Source organism: Capra hircus, chromosome 17 (assembly GCF_001704415.2).
Source record: "Capra hircus breed San Clemente chromosome 17, ASM170441v1, whole genome shotgun sequence".
In the NCBI taxonomy this organism is placed as follows: domain Eukaryota; kingdom Metazoa; phylum Chordata; class Mammalia; order Artiodactyla; family Bovidae; genus Capra; species Capra hircus.
In genome coordinates, this window is record NC_030824.1 from 67943523 (window position 1) to 67964526 (window position 21004).

The following is a 21004-nucleotide window of genomic DNA, read 5'->3' on the forward strand; positions in this document are numbered from 1 at the left end:
AGGTTCAGGTTTAACTTGGGTTGAGGTTTTGCCAAGTAAATACAAAGAACAAAGGCACACACAAGAAATTCTGCGTAAGATTTCATGAGGTTCATGACCATCCATGGTGGAAACTTTCTGCAAGAAGATTCAATAGCACCATAATACAGAACAGCATGAAGCAGGGAAATGGACTTTTCTCATGCTCTTCAGAATTTGATACTTGTGTCTAACAACAGTAGGCGGAAGCTTTGCTAGGCAGGATAACAAGGGCTATATCATCCTCACCTCCTTGTTCTAACAATTTCTCCTTGTCTTTTGGACCAGGCTTTGGACAGTATTCACCTCTATGATCTTTCTTCTGTTGGAAGGCATAATTCAAATCTCTCAAGGATGCAAGTGCCGTAGGTTGTTTTTTTTTTATTTAAGTTTACAAAATACATGCTTATAGAAAATTAAAACAGTATAGAAATATATGAAGCCAATAATGAAAGTTCTCCGATAATTCCACTCTCACAAAGCCACTGATAACAGTGTGGTGTTACTTTCCTATTATTTTTTAGAACATTAACAAGTTATCAAAAAAAAATGCTTGTACAACTTCCTTTTTCATATAACAGTAAAATTTGGACATCTTATTATTCCAGAGATATTTCTCACTCTTAATGGAGAGAAACTGAAAATACCATAATATATTAAGCCCTTACTGTTAGGACATCTGGGCTAGTTTTAATTAAAGAACAAAGGTGAAGTGAACTTGCTGTGTATACTTGTCAGATTATTCATATTAGGCAGTTTCCTAGTAATTTCATTTCTAATGAAGAGTTGGCCAAAGATTCCAAGCATTTTCAATATACTCTGGAAAACTACCCTCCCTAAAGGCTTAACAACTACACTCCCACCTACAGCATGCAAGATGGGACACGTATATTTGGAAATGCTTATTCAAAATTATGGTTTAATTTCTTCATTTGAAACTATAAACTGATTGTTCTTATAAGTGTGTTTTCTAACTATAGAAAGTGAAGTGTGATAAATTATCTTGACTGATAGGGAATGAGGATCCTAAGGATAGAGGCACAGGCATCAAAAACTTAAAACTTTTCCATGGAGTCTCTGCAAAAGACTGCAACCCTTGCTATAGCTTCAAACAATCGGTATCTCCAGTTACTTCTCCAGGGTTTGATACCTATATTAGTAACCTACTGCTTGTGGAATAAAACTGAAACTCAAAACACAAGCTTTCCCTGCCGCCACCAGCTGTTCTCATTCAAGTGCAGCAGACAGCTCTCTGTTCCTGGAACATACACCTCTCATATGTCTGGTTTTTCAGTTCACACATTGCCTTAGAATACCCTTTCTCTGTGTGACCTCTCAAGACTCACCTCAAACACCACTGACTCCATGAAGTCTTCCACAATCCTTCCCAAGGAAAATAAATGGGCTTTTCCTCTGTGTTATCCTGGTTTTTCACTGGCACTTCTATGACAGTATTTCTGTAGTAAGCTGCTAAAGTGGAAGTCTTAAAGGACAGACACATCTTATCTGTATACTTTCTGAATAGAACCTAGTGCAGAACTTTGCAGAACATGCGCTCAAAAACTGTTGGTGAGATAAACATACATAAGACTTCAAAATCCTTTAATCCCAAAATATCAATCACAGATACCAGTATTTAAGGGTTTAAGAGAAAGATTACTCCCCTCAAAACATGTCCTACTATAGTAAGCAGTTTTGTAAGTTAAAAAAAATGGGGTGTGTTTGAATAAAAGTGGCAAATCATTCTGTTTAGGATAGTTACAGTCAAAAAACTCACATATGCTTGATATCTACATCTTACTTCCTAGGATCTCAAACTGTTAATTTTAGAAATAAAAACATGGGGGAGGACAGTTCGTTATAAAATATGAAAATGCAATGATTCAAGCATGAGTTTTGCTTTATATTCCTAGCCAGAGCACAAATGACTGGATATTCTCATCAAGGCCAAGCTAAAATGAAACAAAAAAACAAAAACTGCAACGACAATGAACACATCAAAATCTCTTTCGCTTAATAATTTCTGGCTTCCAGCTGACTGGATGAGTTTCTTCTGTCTAAAAACAGAAAAGTAAGTGAGTTAAAACAAAGTATTACTGATCTCCTTCATATTTAATAAGTTTCTTTCTAACAAAAATAAGGCACTTATTCTAAATTATATTACTTGGCATTATACATTTAGCAGTTCTTTAACAATTTTAAGATAGGTGACAAACTTTTGGCACTATCTGATTATTTACTATATAATAAATATTAAGATAAATAATATTTAATATCTAATAAAAGGATGAATGCATTTGCTACAAATTCAGTTTATGGTGTTTCATTTTAAATCAAATGGTTTTTAGATATTCTAGTAATACCTAAGATTCTGATTCTAGAATTAATTTGCATAGCAATCTATTTTTTTGCTGTTATTCTTAGGGTAAGATTTCTTAATAACTCTAATAAGCAAAGTTGAGATAAATCAAAACTATCTATAGATTTGCTGTCATCAATGAAACCAATGCAACAATCTATGAGCAGACACTGTTCAACATGACAAATATTTTAGTATTATGAAGATTATTTCCCCTCCTGATAATTTCAATAGCTTTAAAATGAGAAAATGCCTGGAAAATTGGCAAAGCTGATTTTTTTCTACTTTAAAATATCTATGAAATACAGAACTTACCGCTGTATCATCCTCTTTGTACACTTTTATGGTTTTATCAGCTTCAGCAGTTAGTAATCGACTTTCAGACTGATCAAAAGCACAAGCAAATATTCCTGACTCACTGTCCAAAGACCCAGGCTGCACTGCTGCATGAACCCTCTGGAAATTGTAGCCAGTTCTCCAGTCCCAGAGATGCATAGTGCCATTGTCAGCTTAAAGGGAAAGACAGGTTAGACCAAGTGTCCCCTCAACAGTTCAGCCTGACAAACACTTATTAAGAACCCATCATCAGCCAAGCACCATGGAGTTATAAAGACACACAGGCACTTGAGCTCCTCTTAATATCAATTTGTCTACTTTCATTTGTGCTTAATTCATAATTTATTATAGATCTCAAAAAGCACCACAAAATGACATTTAACTTCAAAACACACAACCAAACTTTAGGTGATTTCTGGCATAAATCCTTAACTTAGATTTATCAATGTGGGAACTTAAAGAGAATTGACCTATGAAATATGCTATAGGTATTATGAATTTGTATGAATACACATATTAAACAGGCAAGTTCTATTCTAATACGTCAGTGTAATGACTTAGAAATTTTATTCACTTAGAAAAAAGAAGATAGACTAAAACATATTTATCATAAAAATACTTTACCTCCAGATACAAGCACTCCATCAGAATTTACTGTCAATGTGTTAATAATAGCATTGTGACCAGAAAGATTTTGAATGAAACTTCCATCGGGGAATTTCCACTGTTTTATGTTATCTGGAGAACCAGATGCAAATGTGTAACTGAAATAAGAATTAATAATAAAGCAAACAAAGTTAAATACAATGGTGGATTTTAAAAAAATCTTATTATGGCTATATTTTGCATGTATCGTCAGGATTTATGTAGTTTTGGCAAAATATTATCGTCATACCAAGGTAAAAATATCAAGCCAAAAAGATCTGTTCCAAGTTATATCAGATTTCTAAATTACTTTAAATGTATGATAAGTCCTAGATTGAAGTTATATTCTCCTCTCATTTCCCCAATGCTCTACACTGAGCTAAAGCAATAAACATATAACCCCCTAAACTCACATGAAGGGCAAGGGGTGATTTAAGTGTTTCGGAGAAAACGAGAAAGCCAGAAGACGACAGAGAGAAGACGTGAGAGAAGGAGAGAAAGAGGCGAGAGGAAGAGAAAAGGGAGTCAGGGAGAGGAAGAAAGGGAGTGAGGGAGACAGGGATCGGAAGGAGGAGACAAGATAAACGCAGGGAGGGTGAGCAGGGAGGAGAGGCAGGAGACAAGTGACCTTGGGAGTACCAGGGGACACGGTTTTACAGACAGCAGGTTGTGATGTTATGCTCCATCTCTCTGTGAACGATGTTCATGATACCTACTATTTTTTTCCTATGTATATTAATTTCTTCATTATGAAATTAACTATTCTATGTTTAGTCCAGTGTCCAATAATATTTTTGTCCAAAACTTTAAATCTAGCAACTATTAGCTTCCATTACAACATGCAGCCTGTCACCATGATTTATTTATATTATCTCATTTGACATAATTTTTCACTATGTAGAAAGTTTTCCTCATCTTATGGAGGACAAGAAAAATACTTCACAAGGAAAATAAAGGAAATGCAAGCTCATAAATGGAACAGGTCTGAAAAATGACTAAATGACTACCAAAGTAGTATTAATTTTGCTATTTCTAAATTATACTAACAATTGAAGGAAGAAGAGAAACTATTTAGGAAAATAAACTTACTGTCTTGGATGTAAAACCACAGCTCTGACTGATTTTTTGTGATTTGTTAATGTGACTCTTGTTTTTCCAGCCACCAAATCCCATAATCGTATTGTAGTATCATGGCTTCCTGTAAGGAGAATCCCCAAAATACAAACCAGACAAAAAGAATGCAAAAGTTAAATATAATAAAACCTGAAGCATTCTTCTACAGACACATATATATAAAACAAAAGTCCTATCAACCTTTGACTAACTGCTTTCTATTCTTTCAAAATATCTGGTTGATTTTAATTATTAAATGTAATAAATGCTTAATCTGAAGAGCCAGAACAAATGTGAAAACAAATTCATAATGTCATTCCCTAGTGGAGAGGAAGGCAAAAACTCTAATGATTATTTAAATAAAACAAGGGAAGGAATTATTTTCTAGTCTTGAAGATTCATTGCTATTAACCATATCTTAAGCAAAGCAAGAGTCAGATCAGCTCTAAAGGTCAGGGGTAGTGTGTCTTCTAACATTAATTTCTTAGACTGCTAATTTTGAAACTATAAAACAGCACTTAGTTGTATCTAACAGCACTACTTTCTAGTCAGACATTACATGATACAAAGATTCTATGATATATAAAACATGATATAAAAACAGAATTAAATGTTACCACAATAAATTTCAAGTGCACACAGAAACACTAAATATACAACACAAAGCAAGAATCACAGTAAATATGAAAAGTATATAATCATAATGCATCCTGATATGAATATACCGTAAACTTAAAAAGTATGGATCATACCAGTGATAATTTGTGGTTCCGCAGCCTGACACCTCACTGTAGCCACCGCATTAGTATGTCCAGATAATGTGTGTACACTGGCTTTAGTTCTCACATCCCAAATCTATAAAAACAGCACACAATACCTCAATGAAAACAAGTATTCCTATCTTCAGGCAAGTAACAAGATCAATTCAAGCATGGGAATTGACTAGAAAACTGTGTGGACCTGTCTGAATAGAATGAAGAAAGTGTATAAATGAAATAACCTGTCACATTTTGGGGGCAGGCGCCCAACAGTGGACATGGCGAGGTCACAGAGCTGGGGATGAAGACTAGGTGGGATACTGACGGGTCAAAGAAAAGATCTTGAAATTCTCTATCCAGAAACACAGACCTCAGGATCGAGCCAGCACCCTGCAGGAGGCAGTGTATGCACAGACGGGCTCCAGTGCACTTACCCGTGCAGTTGAGTCTCGGCTACAGGTCACCAGCACATCGATGGTCGGGTGCAAATCCAAGCCGTACACGGCACTCAGATGTCCATGATAGTGCCTTATAACCTAAAAAAGAAGGGAGGAGAGTTAACATATCTGTAACTGGGAAGATAAATAGGGGCTTATGATGATTTCTGTCCTCAACTCCACACATACTTTATTATACTCGAGATCCCAGCATTTGACTTGCTTGTCTTCTCCACAGGAGAACAGGTACGGGCTCCTCGTGCTCACTATCACACCACGTACTGTGCTTATGTGCCCAGTTAACGACAGTTTCAACTTGCCACTAGCCAAGTCCCAGATCTGCAATCAAAAAATGCTTAATTTTATTCTTGCTGATTATTTCAAAGCAAATTTTTAGAATCTTAATGTGAAAATTGTCTTCAAAAGTGAAAGGCAAAAAAATATAAAAATATCAAAGTTTGCAAAATAACTCTATCACCAAAAATAAAAACAGGAGAAAGAGAATTAAAAGGCATGCTCAAACTGGGAAGGTATTTGCATACATGACAAAAAGTCCTTAATATATAAAGGGTATTGAGCCAAAGAATGAATACTGAGGTATTAAATTAGCCAAGGATGGCATCAACTTAAAAAAAAAAATCCTGAAAAGTAGCAAATAAAGTATTAAAAAGTTCAACCTCACTACAAATTTTATATATAGTTTTCTTTTTTAAAGATTAGATATTCCTTTCTACTTATATTAGTGTGCTAAGTTGCTTCAGTCATGTTCAACTCTTTGCAACTCTATGGTCTAGTAGCCTGCCACGTTCCTCTGTCCGTGGGATTCTCCAGGCGAGAAACTGGACTGGGTTGCTATGCCCTCCTCCAGGGGATCGTCCCAACTCTGGGATCAAACCCACATCTCCTGCACTGCAGGCAGATTCCTTACCGCTGAGCCACCAGGGGAGCCCATCATATTAGTAGGTATTTTTGAAGAAACGTAAGTAATGTCCTGAAAAGGATCCTCTCATATGCTGTAAGCATCAATTCACCCATTTTGGAAAATAATTTAACTTTTGGGTATCAACTTCAAGAATGTCTGACCTTTTAATACTTTTTCTGGCAAACAAGAACAAAGCAATACAGAAAATACAGAAAAACAATACAGAAAATTTAAAATACAGAAAAAGCTTTCAGTTCAGTTCAGTCGCTAGTTGTGTCTGACTCTTTGCAACCCCATGAATCACAGCACGCCAGGCCTCCCTGTCCATTACCAACTCCAGGAGTTCACTCAGACTCACGTCCATCGAGTCACTGATGCCATCCAGCCATCTCATCCTCTGTCGTCCCCTTCTCCTCCTGCCCCCAATCCCTCCCAGCATCAAAGTCTTTTCCAATGAGTCAACTCTTCGCATGAGGTGGCCAAAGTACTGGAGTTTCAGCTTTAGCATCATTCCTTCCAAAGAACACCCAGGGCTGATTTCCTGCAGAATGGACTGGTTGGATCTCCTTGCAGTCCAGGGGACTCTCAAGAGTATTCTCCAATACCACAGTTCAAAAGCATCAATTCTTCAGTGCTCAGCTTTCTTCACAATCCAACTCTAGCATCTATACATGACCACTGGAAAAACCATAGCCTTGACTAGATGGACCTTTGTTGGCAAAGTACTGTCTCTGCTTTTGAATATGCTATCTAGGTTAGTCATAACTTTCCTTCCAAGGAGTAAGCGTCTTTTAATTTCATGGCTGCAATCACCATCTGCAGTGATTTTGGAGCCCAGAAAAATAAAGTCTGACAGTTTCCACTGTTTCCCCATCTATTTCCTGTGAGGTGATGGGACCAGATGCCATGATCTTCGTTTTCTGAATGTTGAGTTTTAAGCCAACTTTTTCACTCTTCTCTTTCACTCTCATCAAGAGGCTTTTTAGGTCCTCTTCACTTTCTGCCATAAGGGTGGTATCATCTTCATATCTGAGGTTACTGATATTTCTCCTGGCAATCTTGATTCCAGCTTGTGCTTCTTCCAGCCCAGCGTTTCTCATGATGTACTCTGCATAGAAGTTAAATAAGCAGGGTAACAATATACAGCCTTGACGTACTCCTTTTCCTATTTGAAACCAGTCTGTTGTTCCATGTCTAGTTCTAACTGTTGCTTCCTGACCTGCATACAGGTTTCTCAAGAGGCAGGTCAGGTTGTCTGGTATTCCCATCTCTTTCAGAATTTTCCACAGTGTATTGTGATCCTCACAGTCAAAGGCTTTGGCATAGTCAATAAAGCAGAAATAGATGTTTTTCTGGAGCTCTCTTGCTTTTTCCATGATCCAGTGGATGTTGGCAATTTGATCCCTGGTTCCTCTGCCTTTTCTAAAACCAGCTTGAAGATCTGGAAGTTAACGGATCACATACTGCTGAAGCCTGGCTTGGAGAATTTTCAGCACTACTTTACTAGCATATGAGACGAGTGTGACTGTGCAGTACTTTGAGCATTCTTTGGCATTGCCTTTCTTTGGAATTGGAATGGAAACTGACCTTTTCCAGTCCTATGGCCACTGCAGAGTTGTCCAAATTTGCTGGCATATTGAGTGTAGCACTTTCACAGCATCATCTTTCACGATTTGAAAGAGCTCAACTGGAATTCCATCATCTCCACTAGCTTTGTTTGTAGTGATGCTTTCTAAGGCCCACTTGACTTCACATTCCAGGATGTCTGGCTCTAGATGAGTGATCACACCATTGTGATTATCTGGGTCGTGAATATCTTTTTTGCACAGTTCTTCTGTGTATTCTTGCCACCTCTTCTTAATATCTTCTGCTTCTGTTAAGGCCATACCATTTCTGTCCTTTATCGAGCCCATCTTTGCATGAAATGTTCCCTTGGTATCTCTAATTTTCTTGAAGAGATCTCTAGTCTTTCCCACTCTGTTGTTTTCCTCTATTTCTTCACATTGATCGCTGAGGAAGGCTTTCTTATCTCTTCTTGCTATCTTTGGAACTCTGCATTCAGATGCTTATATCTTTCCTTTTCTCCTTTGCTTTTTACTTCTCTTCTTTTCACAGCTATTTGTAAAGCTATTTGAAAAAGCTTTAGGCCCACAGTAATTACACATAAGCATTGCTTATGATACTGAAAAATGAGGAAGCTAAAAGACTTTAATGTTCAACAGTAGGAAAACAGACTACAGCATATCCAAAGATAACAATGCTTTAGAAGCACTTAAAAAGATGTTCAGAGGAGGGGTGGATAGGCAGTTTGGGATTCAGAGATACAAACTAGTATATGTAGAACTGACAGACAACAAGGTCCTAATATATGGCTCAGGGAACTATATTCAATATCCTGTAATAAACCATACACATATATATATGTATACACACACATGCATATGGGGCATCCCAGGTAGCATTAGTGGTAAAGAACTCGCCTGCAAATGCTGGAAATGTAAGAAACACGGGTTTGATCCCTGGCTTGGGAAGATCCCCTGAAGAAGGGAATGACTACCCACTCCAGTGTTCAGGCCTGGAGAATTCCATGGACTATACAGTCCATGGGGTCTCAAAGAGTCAGACACAACTGAGTGACTTTCACTTTCACTTAAGTGAAAAAAAAAACCTGGGACAGAATTACATATTGAACATGAATTTTTAAAAGATACACATATATAATCACAGGAAAAATGCTCAGAAGAAAATGCAGATACACATACACAGAGAAGTTAAAAATAAATTTATTCAAATATCTGACAGTAATAGGATTATGTATGGGTCTACATTCTTTTATTCTCCTTTACATTTTCCACATTTTTTAATAGATAAGCCTGGTTTAATTTTGTAATCAGAAGCGGAGAAAATATTAAGGAATTACTTGGAGATAGTCAGCATGCACTATCTGGAAAAAAGCTGTTGTTTAAATACCACTTTCTCAAACAGATACTTATTTGGGACATTTAACTGGTACAAATTATTTTAACAGGCAATAAATTTTACTGCACACTCAGGTCTACAAATAGAGAACTACAACAGCAGTTACCCAGAGGAAAGAACTTAAAACATACTAAAATTACATGGCAAACAAAAAGTCATATTTACTTTTTTCTTCTTTTCTTATTACCTTTATAGTTCTGTCAGCAGATCCAGTAACAAACCACTGATTTCCAGGTTCCACAGCAATACATCGAACCCAGCCAAGATGCCCACTGATCACCTGTATTAAGAAAAAAGACAGAATGAGCAAGCTCACTACACATAAGCTAAAGCTGATTCAATTTCAAGTCATCATACTTATGTTAAATTTCATCCAACCTGACTTGCACTACCCCTATCCTCAAATGTTAAGTTTATAAGATTAACGGCTAATTAGATTTTAAAATAAGTGTTAAATTATCTTCAACTTGTGAATGGATGAATATACAAACTATGGTATATCTATACAATGGACTACTGCTTGACAATAAAAACGAATGTATTAGTACATGCCACAACTTAGATGAATCTAAAAGCAGTAAGCTGAGTGAAGAAACTCAGCCCCGAAAGATATATACTAAATTTACGATACAACTGAAAAGCACAACTATAATGATAGAAAACAGATGAATGGTTGGCAGGGTAGGGAAGGGTGTGATTATAAAAAACAGCCCAGGGGTATGTGTGAATTGATAGAACTTCTAATTATCCAGATTGTGGTAGTGGCTAACCAAGTTTATAACCTTTAAGATTTATTAGATCTATACACCAAAACAAAGTCTATTTATACTACGGTAACATGTACAGCTGTATGTTTCCTACTATTTACATTTTAATTAATATTTGGTACATTTGAAATGTCCTGATGCATTGATTTTCTCCTTGACCTTCATAAAGAACACCTCAAATACATTCCTAAATTTATTTTGTGTGCTCTCCATTCAGGAGCTTTCTATCAATATTTTATACTATATTTTATACAAAATATAATATATAACTTCTACTTAATGGAATCTACTTTCCAAGATATCTTTTAAGATAGTGCCTAACCCCCGTCCTCCCAACCCCAAACTACCAGCTGTCATATATTCACTGTCTCCTCTTTCTTCTAGTCCTTGGCTCTTGTTTAACTGGAAAGCAGTGATCATGCTTCCTGCAGTGCAATAACAGACAGATTCACTCACTCTGTAGAGTTTCCACGGTGGGTGCCACTGGGGTTTTGGCATTGTAGGGGCTTTTTTAGCCATCAGTGCAGAGTTCTTGGCATTGCCACCCTCCATAACAACCTACATAAGGAAAAGATTACATTACTATTAAAGACATCATATCTACAATTTCATGTTATCAATTCTAAAATGGAAAGTCAAAGAGGGGATTTATGAAAGGTTTTTTTCCTTAAATGAAAGAAAGATGAAAAATATTTGCATACCCAGAAAATGAGTCTAAGATTTACAATCAGAACTATATGTTCTGTTTGTTAATTTTGACTTTGAAACACAAAAAATCTCACGAGGCAGAACCTTAGCATTGAAAGCACAAATCACTGTGCATGGGTTCAAAACCCAATTCTGTCCATTACCAGCTGAAGACCTGAGGTAAAATATTAAGTAATTTCTGTGCCTCATTAGTAAAATGCAAATAACAGCAACTGCCCCGCAGAGTGATTCTGAGGACTATGACAGAGTGGTAAGTGCTCAATGTAAACTCCGATTTTGCTTTAGGTAACTGTAAGTGGATTAATGCCACCGCCTTTGTCACATTTTAACATTATTGATCTAACATTACAAAGGAGATTGAAAGTTCCTTCTATTTACCTCCTACAAAAGTATTTCAAGACTATATAAGGGTATACTAGCTGATATAAACATCTACTGCTAGCATTCCATCCGAAAAACACAAGTTCATAAACCACCTGCCCTCAAGAGGCTTACGTTATATCCTAAGCAGGCAGAAAGTCTGGGCAGATCCTGTGAATGGAGGCTAAAGAAACATGTGGTGGGAGGACTACAAATTCACTCATCCATAAGGCGACCGCGCAACACACTGAGGAAGTAAGGCCTGCACTTACGTCAAGTGACAGCATAATAAAGCACACTGTATTTTCAGTTATTCTTTCTACAACTACTTTCATCGATGACAACAGCTGCCATTTACTTACAAACAGACAAATTATATATTTCTAAATGCTCACTTATAAAATACTAGTTGTACAGCCTATGAATACTATGATGCTAATAGCACTCAACTCGAACAGGATAAACTAACTGAGAGCTTAATAAAAGACACTTCACATCTAACACATACTAATACAATACTAATACAAGCTTCAGAACAACAGTGCTTGTATTTTTAATACTGGTTAACAAACAGCAACATCACAGTATCCTCATCAGAATAACGGTCATGCCCAACATACAAGTAAGACACAGGATTAACAGAATTTCTTTTGTCAGTTCACTAGCAACTTAAATTTTAGGGCTATGAAATATTAACAACAGCTCAGGAAGAATCTGCTTGCTATTGCAGGAGACCTGGGTTCAATCCCTGGGTTGGGAAGATCCCCTGGAGAAGAGAATGGCAACCCATTCCGGTATTATTGCTAGAAAATTCCATGGGCAGAGGTGCCTGGAGGGCTACAGTCCCTGGGGTCACAAAGAGTCGGACAGGACTGAGAGACTAACACTTTCACTTTCAGGCTGCCATTTACTTGAAAAATTCCAAGGAAAACGTTCATTCATTTAACATTTCAGGTGAGACTCTTAGAGTAAAGGGACACAGGCAGTATGCTCCATAGTCAGAAACCCGCAGCATGGTCGACACAGACTCACCGCCCCCGCAGGCTGCGCACGGTCAGGAGCTCCGGGGTGTCGGTATTCACCTCCAGTAGGCACAGGACGATTTGCATCAGCTCTGAGGAAAAAGAACCACCACACTGTAAGTAAGCAATGCCTCCAGTCACTTCATCTGCAGGACTGACTCTTTTAAGTTTCTGTAACCACTGGTAAAGGAAAATGTCACATAATACATAATTACAAAGAAACAAATTTAAATATGAGAAAAAATGTAAGCAGTAAACTATTAGAAGCATAATATTTCCTACCTGGCTTGAGAAGCAGGTAATGCCACAGCTAAGGACTGTGCAGCTGATTCACTTGGCATTCTTTGGATCTTAGTGTCTGCTGTCAAAGCAACCCCTGTTAAAATTAGAAAAAAATAAACTATTTTTTGCATCTATCTTTGCTTTCATTTATATGCATTTACAATAAAAAACTAGAGTAAGACATGGCAAAAAGGAAATGGTAATTATCTCCAGGTGGTGATATTACAAAAATTTTTATTATATTTTGCAGGTCTTTTGTTTTTAACTCTTCTGTAATAAATATTGCCCAATGTATATCTCAAATTTATCTCACATATTTAATCAAAATAGCTTGATATGAACATAGCCCAACATAGTAGTTAAATTCAATGCATAATAGTTAAATCTCTATTCTCTTAGGATACTACTTTCAAATATAAAAATTAAGCAGTTCCCCAAATACTAACAGAGTGTTTCCAAGGGTAAATGTAAATTCTTACAACAAAAAGCAGCAATTTACCTATGCTTTCAATGTTGTGAATTCTGTCCTCTAAAATTACTAGAATCTAGATATATACTAAGCTTTGTGTCCTCCACTCTGTGATTCTGGCCACTGTACTTGTGTGCTAATTCCTCTACACACACAACATAGCCAGGATATGTTTCTCTCATACCTGCTTCTACACTAACATTTTCAACACTTTTATAAGCTTGGTGATATTAATGTGTCTAACTAAACCTCCAGGTAATAAGCTTGTCTTAGTCCGGAAAAGTCTTTTGAATTCTTAGCACAGTGCCTGATGAAAAATAGGTGCTTAATTTAGTTTTCAGAATGACTGCATATGAAACTTATGTTAATTCTTACCTAAAATGCTCTGCCTGAATACCTGGTTATGGAGCTTATCTTATATTCTACAGGCAATGGGGATCGCATTATTGGCTCATTCGTGGAAATGTAAGTTACAATAAGACATTTTCAAATACAATAGTTCACTTACCAGGTCCTGGTGGATATGGATGTGTACCTGTCACCAAATATTCAACTTCTTGTCCTACTAAAAGAAAGAGTGAGAAAGAAAATTCATCATTGGCAAAATTACCTTATATACATGCCCTATTTCTTTTAATGAATTAAATAATATTAAATTATCAACTGGATTTCTTAAGTTTTCCCAACTAATCAAGTCTCAGAAATAAGGTAAGTTGATCATTTTTGTTTTGTCTTCTGGAGACATATACACAGCTATTTCCTTGGCCATTTGCTGATGTGAGGTCAAGAAAGCTTGTAAGTTTGTTACACAGCAATGGTGTATAGAAAGGTCATCCTGGCAAGTAATAATCCACTCAGGCTTATCTTCTAAGAAAATGGTTTTCTTGTGGAACTTAGGATTATCTTTATTTACTATGATTTTAGTACTTAATATCACCTCTCTGAATTATAGCCAAAACAGATAGATGCCCTCTCCACAGGTTAGGAATTTTCCCTTTAGTCTCCACTATGACTATCTCCATATTCTAAGAATCTCTGTCATCATCAAAACACTGTTTTTCAATTTCATATAAGGAAAAAAATCCACCAACCAATAATCTCACTCATTATGCTGCTGCTAAGTCGCTTCAGTCGTGTCCAACTCTGTGCGACCCCATAGACGGCAGCCCACCAGGCCCCCCTGTCCCTGGGATTCTCCAGGCAAGAACACCGGAGCGGGTTGTCATTTCCTTCTCCAATGCATGAAAGTGAAAACTGAAAGTGAAGTTGCTCAGTCGTGTCCGACTCTTAGCAACCCCATGGACTGTAGCCTACCAGGCTCCTCCATCCATGGGATTTTCCAGGCAAGAGTGCCAGAGTGGGGTGCCATTGGTGAATGAGGAAATCAGGACTTTTACTATAATCTTGGTACAGCTGTAAAATAGGATTGTGATTCTAATAAGTCCTTCCAGGAGGAGCACTAATAAGATATTTTCATTTTTTTATTTTTAAAATTCACATTTAAACCCTAACATTTCTGACAAAGCCACACTCACCTTGATTGGCAGGGTACTGTTTGTGTCCATATGAATCTGATGCACTCTGAGGGACTTTCTCTTTAAGATTTTCTTTGGAAGTAGGCATATGCAACACAGGACCATATTCATTACGTAGCTTGATTGCCATTTTCCGTTTGTGACTATTTAAAAATTATAAACACAAAAATGTATCTTTGAATACTTTAAATATATTTATGAATGTAAATATATTTACATTATATATTATGTAGATAGCTAGGACACAAATTTTTAAACAGCTTAAGCTTGCCTAATCTTAATGTAGAAAAAGTTTCTGGTAAGATTTTAAAGTTAAACAACATTTAAAAAAATTTCCAAGTGCATTTCCACACTGTTCACAATCTACCACACAGCATCCATTAAGCTGAGTATATTTCGGTTTGTTAACCAATTATAAAAAACCTTCATGTTGATTTATTGAAGGTCTAACTGATTTTAAAATATATAGAAACTAATATATCCTTTAAAAAACCTCAGAGTCAATATACTTCCCTTCATATGTCTAAATGTAAAAACACAGTAAGAGTTTCTATAGTAACCTTTCTTGGATATATCTAGAAAGACTAATTAAAACTAATCCAAGTACTTAGTTCAGTATTTTAGAAAGAAATGCAAGTACTATGCTACTTTTAAGGACAGCCCACTTTGTTAATTAAATATAAATGCTTGTTTGAGGAATTAGGTAGATTTTAAAAGAAGGGTAAAGGACAAAGAAGGAACACTGCACATAATGCAATCTCAGACTGGAGCTGGAGATGTAGAACCAAAAATATGCCACCACTCAAGAATCTTCATCATACTAACGAGAAAAGATGGGAGTAGAGGTACTGGCCAGGTACAATTTCAGCTCAGCAAGGCTCTGAGAGCAGCAGGAAGCTGAAAGCACATACAAAGTGATTGATTATAAAATATAACACCTAAAAGGGACTCTCCTAATTACTGGGTATTTGTAAAATGCAATTACTTAATAGGAATTTTTCTGTAAAAAGCCAAAAAGAAAAGTTAAATCAGCTTAAATTATGCCAAAACATCATTCATTACTAATAGATCTCCTAAGAGTTAGTATGACTCACTAATTTTTAAAGGTTCCCCTCTCCCTGCTCTCTTCCCCCATTATTAAAAGTTGAAACATTCTAACAATTGAAAAGGAACTATCCCTACCTCTCTTCATCCAAAGGCACAGGTTTTCCATTATCAGCCACAAACATGTCATGAGTTCTCTTCAACGACCTGAACACAAGCGTGTGTACAGAATGCTTCTGCACTTCCTAAAAAGAAAGAGTGTAATTACATACCTAGCTACAAATTACATACATCATAATCTAAACTGAAGCAAATTAATTATAAACTTTACACCTTTAAATATGTAAAACTTTGTACCACTCACCACAGCTATTTATAACAAGCTATAGGAGACAAGTTCAGAGAAGAGGAAGCTCCTCTTGGGCCACAGCCCCAGGTATACCAACTGAATGATGCCTGAAATCAGTCATATGTTCAATAAACAATGAGTTCCTATTAAATGAGTGCCAGGTACTGTGCTAGAAACTAACAAAGGAATAATGAAAAGGCAGCCACCATCCTTGTGCTCACGAGGAAACATATAAAAATAGGGTAAGCAATTTTAATAATTGCTATGAAGGAAACAAGCAGGGGACTGAGAGAGAACAGAGCAAGACCTTAGGCTGGTTATGGAAGATCTCTCTGAGGTGGCAGCTAAGCAGAGAAGGAATCAGTCTTGCACAAAATAGAGGTAAGAACAATCCAGGCAGGACTTCTCCGGTGGTACAGCAGATCAGAATCTGTCTGCCAATGCGGGGACACAGGTTCCATCCCTGGTCGGGGAAGAATCCACAGGCCACAGAATAACTCAAGTCCCTGCGCCACAACTACAGGAGTCCATGCGCCTCGAGTCTGTGCTCGGCAAAGAGAAGCTACCGTGATGAGAATGTCCCGCACTGCAATGAAGAGTAGCCCCTCCTTCCTTGCAACTGCAGAAAGCCCACGAGCAGGAACGAAGACCCAGCGAAACTGAAAAAAATCAATCAATCCAAAAAAAAAAAGTCCAGACAAGGAGAAAAAGCCATATACAAAAGCGTTCTGTAACTGAAATACTGCCAGGAGCTGTAGTACATAATGTACAGTACAGAAGCCATAGAACATAGTATATGTTAGGTGAAAAGGAGGGCTCATGATGGAAGATGAGGTTGTAAGGACAGACCAGGTCCCAGTAAGTTGTTTTTTATACCATTGCAACAGTGTGCATTTTTGCTCTAGTTTTACATAGGGCCACTAAAGTCTCATGCAAGAAAAGCTGGATCAACTTAGGTTTTAAACAGATCAATATGGTGCGGAAGGGAGAGGGATGACAAACGCGGAAGCAAAAAGACCGACCACCTAAAAGCAAATGCATCAGCTGGTGGAAGACGATGCGGTCTGAATTCAGGTGAGGACAGTGGGCCTAGACAAACAGCCAAGAATTCTGAGATGAGATGAACAGAGCTTGCTAACAGAATGATAGTTAGGGGGAAATGCAAAAATTCAAGCATGGCAGGTTTTCCCGGAAAAGAGCTTAAATACGAGACAAAGTGAGATGAGAGGAGACCACCAGTGAGTACATAGAGTCACTGACTACCGAGCAGACGGCGAGTACCTGTGGTCAAACATCGATGTTCAATAAATGCCCCGCCTCCTTGACGAACTCCCTACCCAAGGACCGCGTGAAAACTGGAGTAATTACCTCAGGCTTCCCGCCTGGAAGGCCTTCCCTCACAGCTCAGTTGGTTAAAAAAAAAAAAAAAAAAAACCCGCCTGCAATGCAGGAGACCCCGGCTCCATTCCTGAGTCGGGAAGATCTGCTGGAGAAGGGCAAGGCTACCCACTCCTACCCACGCCAGTATTCCCTGGGCTTCCCTTTGGCTCAGCTGGTAGAGAATCCACCCGCAATGCGGGAGACCTGGGTTCGATCCCTGGGTTGGGAAGATCCTCTTGGAGAAGGGAAAGGCTACCCACTTCAGCATTCTGGCCTGGAGAATTCCATGGACTGTATAGTCCATGGGGCCGCAAAGAGTCGGACACGACTGAGCGACTTTCGCTTCACTTCACAACTCTGGCTTCTCTTCCTCCAGAAAACCTTGCGAGACCACTCGGTCTCGGCCAAACAGCCTCCCTTAGCAGCCACTACTCTCTCCAGTTCCCACACTCCCAAACCCTCGATCGCCCACGCCCGCCGCCAAAGAAAAACAATCCAGAAGCAGACGGCCCCTGAGCACCCAAGTGTCACTTTACCTCGACCATGGCTCCGCCGTCTATACAGGCGCTCCAGCAGGGAAGAAGCACTACTCAACAGACAGGACAGAAACCGCCGCCACGACGGCTCAGCCCCTTCCGGAATTGCGCTTCCTGGCCCGGATGTGACGCAGGGCTCCGCGCAGGCGCGCGAGGCGCTCGCAGGCCTTCAGAGGTGAAGCAACGGGCCCTTTCCCCGGCCGCCTCGGGGGAGGAGCTTCTGGACGGCAAAGCGGAAGATGCTGGAGTCGCGTGAGGGCGCGTTTCACTTGCTCTCGCAGAAATCTTGAGATAGTAACGTTTTCTGCTCACAGAAACGTTTTCTTACTCACAGCCTTAAATACTTTGGTTTACGGTTGTGGTTGCTTGCCCTTTGTTCTCTGGAATGGTAAAACGATTTCTTCAGACAAACCAACAGTTCTAGGGAACTTCCGGAGAGCGCGGGAAGGCTCTTACACGCTCTTGCCTTCTTTGAGGGGGCGCCTCCGTGATATACGTGGCCAGATTGCGCTATTTCACTCAGTTTGGCTGAAAGCCTTTAGACGTCTTTGTATTCTTGGCGCCCAGAAACAATTCCACTTATGCTGTCCATTAAGCACTTGTTGGAACAGTTTCAATTTGAGAAATTTTGCAAAAGATTTTGGTTTTAATAGCATGTGGCAAAATCTCAAATTTATTTTCCATAGTTTTTTTTTTTTTTTAAGTCTCTCAGAATTCTTGGCCATTTCCTTTATTTTCCACTAATACAGATTTTTAAAAAATTTAATCTCTCAAAACTCTTGGCATAACTCTTGTTTGCTAGTTGTCCAATGATAAATGTGGCTTCAACAATGCCAGAGTACAGTTGGCCAAAGTTGGTAGGAAAAAAACACAGCTGAAGACAAGGCATTTTTATGTATTAATATATACAGACTGGTGCCAAAAGATGGGCATTTTGTTTTATACGCAGGTAGACTGCAGTTTGCGATCGTTGTACCTATATTACTAGGTAAGAAGAAAAATTGATGGAACTGGATATTTGCAAATTTGAATAGATGGACGTTTTACTGGCTCTCCTGTTCTTTAACCATAGTCACTTTCTGCAGATCTTGTCACCAGAGCACCCTGCTTTAACAAGGAGAAAAATCTATCAAAGTCTAGCAATGTGAGTTGTTCCTCTCATTTAGAAATTAATTTTTAATTCATTATAAACGTTAAGATCATACATGTATTTGAAAATACAATCATCTCTGAGTTTGAGTGTAAGTTTGGCTTTAAGGGCATTTCCCTGGTGGGTCAGACGGTAAAAGAATCTGCCTGTGATGAAGGAGATTTGGGTCAATCCATGAGTCAGGAAGATCCCCTGGAGAAGGGAATGGCTACACACTCCAGTATTCTTGGCTGGAGAATTGCATGGACAGAAGAGTCTGGCCAGCTACATACAGTCCATGTGGTCGCAAAGAATAAGTAATGAAGAGGAACTAAAAAGCCTCTTGATGAAAGTGAAAGAGGAGAGTGAAAAGTTGGCTTAAAGCTCAACATTCAGAAAATGAAGATCATGGCATCCGGTCCCATCACCTCATGGGAAATAGATGGGGAAACAGTGTCAGACTTTATTTTTTTGGACTCCAAAATCACTGCAGATGGTGACTGCAGCCATGAAATTAAAAGACGCTTACTCCTTGGAAGAAAAGCTATGACCAACCTAGATAGCATATTCAAAAACAAAGACATTACTTTGCTGACTAAGGTCCGGCTAATCAAGGCTATGGTTCTCCCAGTGGTCATGTATGGATGTGAGAGTTGGACTGTGAAGAAGGCTGAGCGCCGAAGAATTGATGCTTTTGAACTGTGGTTTTGGAGAAGACTCTTGAGAGTCCCTTGGACTGCAAGGAGATCAGCCCTGGGATTTCTTTGGAAGGAATGGTGCTAAAGCTGAAACTCCAGTACTTTGGCCTCCTCATGTGAGGAGTTGACTCATTGGAAAAGACTCTGATGCTGGGAGGGATTGGGATCAGGAGAAGAAGGGGACGACAGAGGATGAGATGCCTGGATGGCATCACTGACTCGATGGACGTGAGTCTGAGTGAACTCCGGGAGTTGGTGATGGACAGGGAGGCCTGGCGTGCTGTGATTCATGGGGTCGCAAAGAGTCGGACATGACTGAGCGACTGAACTGAACTCAGCGGCTAACACTTCACTTGGCCTAAAGAACTGACTTTCAATAACAGTGGTCACTAATAGCAGCCCTTGCAAGGAAATGCTGTAATATAAAATATATATTTGGAAAATAAATCAGAGTATAACTTACCTATAGATAGAAGTAATTATATAAAAGAAAATGATTTTACAGGGCAATAAAATTACAGAAAAGAAAACAAGATTCTAATATATCTATGGCAACATATTTGAAGACGACATGGTACATATATACAATGGAATATTAGCCATAAGAAAGAACAAAATAATGCCATTTGGAGCAACATAGATGGACCTAGTGATTGCCTGGGTGAAGAAATTGTACCGAGTGATGTCAGATAGAGAAACACAAATATGTGCTGTCACTTACATGTGGAATCAAACAAACGGTACAAATGAACTTACCTACAAAATAGAAATAGAGTTACAGATGGAGAAAATAGACTTATGGTTACCAGGAAGTAAAATAGATAACTAAGAAGGACCTACTGTAGAGCACAGGGAACTCTACTCAATACTCTGTAACAGCCTATATGGGAAAAATAATCTAAAAAGTGTGGACATATGTGTATAAATAACCGATTCACTTTGATGTACACCTGAAACTTATACAACGTTGTACTCCAATAAAAATCAAAACAAAACAAAAAAACCAACCCTGTCCTGGCTGATACCCAGAGCTGCCTTACTTGAGCAGTAGAGGTCAGTGCTGCTCTTCATAAATGTAGAAGGATTGTTTGCACAAGTGCACATGGTGAATACTTTATTAATGGATACTATTAAGTCTGTTTGGATGAAGCCTATAGT

The 21004-nt window shown here is 38.3% G+C and overlaps 1 protein-coding gene across 2 annotated transcripts; it reads right to left on the bottom strand.

Moving 5' to 3' along the window:
* On the bottom strand, positions 392–18128 carry PLRG1 (pleiotropic regulator 1). Of its 2 annotated transcripts, none has more exons than XM_005691160.3 (15): positions 18020–18128; positions 15893–15999; positions 14711–14853; positions 13684–13737; positions 12707–12800; positions 12435–12516; positions 10791–10892; positions 9755–9847; positions 5856–6005; positions 5664–5765; positions 5224–5326; positions 4448–4556; positions 3338–3477; positions 2693–2886; positions 392–2075 (listed from the first exon to the last, which is right to left on the bottom strand). In XM_005691160.3, the coding sequence occupies exons 1-15, from the start codon at positions 18026–18028 to the stop codon at positions 2016–2018; spliced, it is 1542 nt and encodes a 513-aa protein (XP_005691217.1). In that variant the 5' UTR covers positions 18029–18128; the 3' UTR covers positions 392–2015. The 2 variants fall into 2 exon arrangements, with proteins under 2 accessions (XP_005691217.1, XP_005691216.1); XM_005691159.3 differs by having other exon boundaries at positions 13684–13740.